At 38.3% G+C, this 4,107-nt stretch overlaps 1 protein-coding gene across 1 annotated transcript; it reads left to right on the top strand.

The window, feature by feature from the left end:
* Positions 1-313: 313 nt before the first annotated feature.
* On the top strand, positions 314-3,675 carry dmrt2b (doublesex and mab-3 related transcription factor 2b). The gene is made up of 3 exons (XM_064331870.1): positions 314-1,141; positions 1,797-1,893; positions 2,178-3,675. Exons 1-3 carry the CDS (start codon positions 806-808, stop codon positions 2,951-2,953), a joined length of 1,209 nt encoding a protein of 402 aa, XP_064187940.1. The 5' UTR covers positions 314-805; the 3' UTR covers positions 2,954-3,675.
* Positions 3,676-4,107: the final 432 nt, after the last annotated feature.

Raw genomic sequence — 4,107 nt, 5'->3', positions numbered from 1 at the left:
CTACGGTGTAATTTTATTGCTCATATTTTGGAGCGCACATCATGGGATTATCTAGTGCAAAAAGAAACCGATCGAAAGTTAGAAGTCTGAAATTGCCAAGCAGTTGTGGTGTGGGCTAATTAATTGAGCTACGTTTTGGCAATGGCTATTATTGCTAGTAGTATTATAGTATCATATCTGTACATTTTCATCGTTAATAATAGAAACATCTGAAATGCAAAAAGCGTCATAAATACCGCCTGCTTAATGCGGCTTGACAAGCCTGCTCCCGCCCCACGCGCACATCGCGAGTTCTGACCGGACAGCAGAATCAGCAAAATGTTTACACCGCTGCTGAGAACATGTTTGGTTAGCCTACTTCGCACCGTGTGACGTCAATAATTATTTGGTACTCGCACAGAAGGAAAGTTAACCTAAAGTATGTGTGTTTGTCGTGCACGTAGCATATGATAGCCTACACATTTTAGGTCATTCGACTTGAAATCACTTGCCAGAGGCACAGAAGTGTGACTGCCTCCTTGGAAACAGTTCGGTCGGACGTCACTGAGCAGCTGCGTAGCCTACTTTTTATGATTCTGAAAACCTGCTGCAAAGGCTAACAGTTTCCACCCACGGAAAAGGTGTTTGCCTCCTTTTGAGTGAATTGTCATTCATTTTTAGGACATGAAATGCACGCCTTACAATGACAATTGACTCATGCGCCTCAAACCAGAAAGTAGAACTAGATTTAACTATTTTTGTTGTGTTGTGATTTTTTAAAGTGTGGATATAGCGGTCTATTGAAACGGGGAAGTCTGTCATATAAATGCCCTCTTCATTGGATATGGTTCTAAAGTTAGACTCAGAAAAACTTGATTTGGTCAAATCCGAGTGCGATGAGGAAATTGATGTGGAGCGACTTGACGGAAGTCTGCATCAAGAACAACTTAACGGAATGGGAACGAAGTCGGAGCAACATCGCAGGCTGACCCGCAGCCCGAAGTGCGCTCGCTGCCGAAACCACGGGGTTGTATCTCGCTTGAAGGGCCACAAACGATTCTGCCGCTGGCGTGACTGCCAGTGTGCTAACTGTCTGTTGGTGGTGGAACGACAACGAGTGATGGCAGCGCAAGTCGCCCTCAGAAGACAGCAAGCCACCGAGGTGAGAGCTTGTGTTTCGAAATTCCCGATGCAGCGTGAAAATAGGGTCTCAATTCCACCATCTTTTTGTTCATTTGCTAATCAATTTTCTGCATTATTTTTCGTATACGTAAAAATGTATACGAAAAATAATGTAAAGTATCGTAGCTTAATCTTATTTAATAATGCCGCTGTATCAGTCTATAAAAAGCAATGACTGTTTAAATGAACTAATGTTGCATCCACGCATTTGATTAGAACTCTCAGTAGGCGAAGGAATTAATCAATTTCTCGGTTATGGTCTAAACATATTGGCTTACTGATCAATATACATTCATGTAGGCTAATGAGCGTCAGCGAGCCATATAATTCACCACACTATGTACAGTGGGCGTTTGATACTTTTCCGGTAATCACTGGCATGTTACAAGGAGTATAATAGGGAGCCATTATAAAACAATAGGAAATGTTACAACTAAAATAACTAGCATGGATACATAGCAGAATATTTTAAAATGCATAACCCAATTAGACAAATTAACGGAAAATGTATTATCCTATGGTCGAGAGATTTCTCGTGTATTCAGAGAAGATCAGGTGGTGCAATAGTTCAGTTCCACTTTTTAAAGAATATTCTGTTTTGCTTTAATTAGTATAGATATATGTATTTTTGGCAGGGGAAAAAGGATGCCACGACGTCAGCACCACTGCGAAGGACAGCATACCAGCAGTGCTCTAGGGGGCCCAGTCTTCTGGCAAAGAGCATCTTGGACGGTATAGTTTTAATTCTACATGCCAAACCTTTAAGTGTAAAAGGTCAATCAATATGCATGTGATCCTAGAATCAGTTTTTGTGTAAAACATAAATAGATTAGGATTACAATGGATTCATATGACAAACATAAACATCTGGAAATCAGATTCCATGGGGATGTACCATTATAAGTGAAATGCCTTGAATGCAGTACTTTCAGTGTATTGAATCAAACAGGAAATGTCTCCAAAAGTGTACCCCACAAAGTAAAAAGCCAAACATTCACACCCCTCTCATATTGCAGGATATAAACCTCCTGTTTCAGAAGATACCGCCTGGTCAAAGACGGTGCCCTACCCCACAATCAGTGAAAGGATGAGAAAAAGACGTGCCTTCGCCGATAAAGAACTAGAGAGCATCATGCTTGAAAGAGAATTAAGGCAGCAAGAACTGGAGGATTTGTCTGGACTTAAAATCCCTCAGCCTGTATTGTCCTATGCATCTCCTTTCTGCTGTCCGCTGGCAGAGCCAATACCGGCAGCCTACCTGCCTATGTACAAAGGCAGCTCATTGCTGTTTGAGTGTGACTTTCACTGCTGTCCACACGAGCTGTTTAAAGACAGGTCAACAGGGAGCAGTTGCAAGCAGTCTCCAGTGCTCTCTGGCTCATTGCCTTTGGAGCACTTGGATGTCACCAGAATGAAATCAATTGAAAAATGGGAATTGTACAAGGAGGACAGGGCTTGTCATGAAACGTCACCAGGACAATTTCCTCGACTACAGCAGCGGAGTTATTTTGAGATTTCGGGTGGCTTGAACATGGATGCCTCTGGACCGAAAGCACTCCCGAGGGTTTCCAGTATCCCAAAGCAAGGCATCTCTTGTTCCACATCAGATTCAGACCAAGTCTTTAAGGAGTGTTTGCTGTCTTCCGCAAATTTTTGTTCCACAAGCCTTCATACTCTCACACACAAAGGAAATTCAGCAGGCAGCACCCATTACAGCTTGCAGACAAAAGTTACCAAGAACACGGCTGTGCATGCTTTGCCGTTTTCTGTGGAGTCATTGCTGAAAAGCTAAAAAACTATTTAAGCAAACTTTCAGAGGTTTTATTAGGTAATATCCATGGAAGACTGAATTGTTGATTTTAAACTCTTCTACAAATTGAGACGAATATAACACTATATGTAAAGATACATTTTTAATAATAAAAGTGCTTTTTTCCCATGAAATGATGTCAAATCAGGGTCTAAATTATACTTGATGATTTCTACCATATCCACAATGGAAATATTCATATTGTGTTGAGTAATAATGATAACATGCTTTGAGGAAATTTTTCATACAGTTACAGTGCATTTAATTCTTTGCCAAACATTTTTTGTTCAGTTTTATCAATATTGATGACTATAAAACACTTGAATTGTTTGGTTATTCTGATTTAACTAGGAATGACTACATTATAACATGTAGTCTATATATGTATGAAGTAAGTACTACATTTCTAATGCTTTATTATTCATTAAAATGGCAAAATACAATGATACATATTATTTCCCCTTTTTTGGCAGACATAAACTTAAATGCTTTCAATATTTAAGGCCAAAATTCTACCTATCACAAAGATATTTCTAAAAGATTTATCATGTTATTTGTGTGTCTTGACAAAATTCATGTTTTTATGTATTTGCTCTTATATACATTTTGTTACATAATCATCAAAATATATATAAATAAGAATAAATTGCTTTAATTTTATGTCTTCTTGTTTCCCAATTGATAAATATATATTAGGAAATAAAAAATAAATAAATAATTAACAAGGTGGTTTGAATACAAAGATGTTTTCTGTGCCCAATTAATCATTATATATATATATATATATATATATATATATATATATATATATATATTACACTTTCAGGCTTCTTGGTGCAAGATTCTGTCAGAAATATGGATGAAAATAAACTTATTATGTTGTAGAAAACTAATCAGTTCATATGTCCTCATCAAATCAGTAATTCACAGAGAGGAAGATGTGTGCGTACACCATCACAAACATAGTCGTGGGTTTTGTACCATGTTCACCAATCAAAGGAACCAGTAAACCATCAGGATCTCTCAATCTCACAGTATTAGCAGAGAGACAGCTGAGAGGCAGTGTAGATATAAAGAGAAATACCCTCCTTGCCTAGCTTCTTTCCTGGATTTGAGTTGTAACTCTAACTCCTCAA

The sequence above is a fragment of the Anguilla rostrata genome, chromosome 4 (genome assembly GCF_018555375.3).
Source record: "Anguilla rostrata isolate EN2019 chromosome 4, ASM1855537v3, whole genome shotgun sequence".
Lineage (NCBI taxonomy): Eukaryota > Metazoa > Chordata > Actinopteri > Anguilliformes > Anguillidae > Anguilla > Anguilla rostrata.
The sequence above is the reverse complement of the archived record's forward strand: the minus strand, read 5'-3'. Positions and strand labels throughout refer to the sequence as shown.

Bases quoted from the DNA above. Each gene is read 5' to 3' on its own strand.
- dmrt2b (XM_064331870.1), top strand. From the start codon at position 806: ATGCCCTCTTCATTGGATATGGTTCTAAAGTTAGACTCAGAAAAACTT. The intron at 1,142-1,796 runs GTGAGAGCTTGT...TATTTTTGGCAG, and splicing joins GAAGACAGCAAGCCACCGAG to GGGAAAAAGGATGCCACGAC. The intron at 1,894-2,177 runs GTATAGTTTTAA...CTCATATTGCAG, and splicing joins GGCAAAGAGCATCTTGGACG to GATATAAACCTCCTGTTTCA.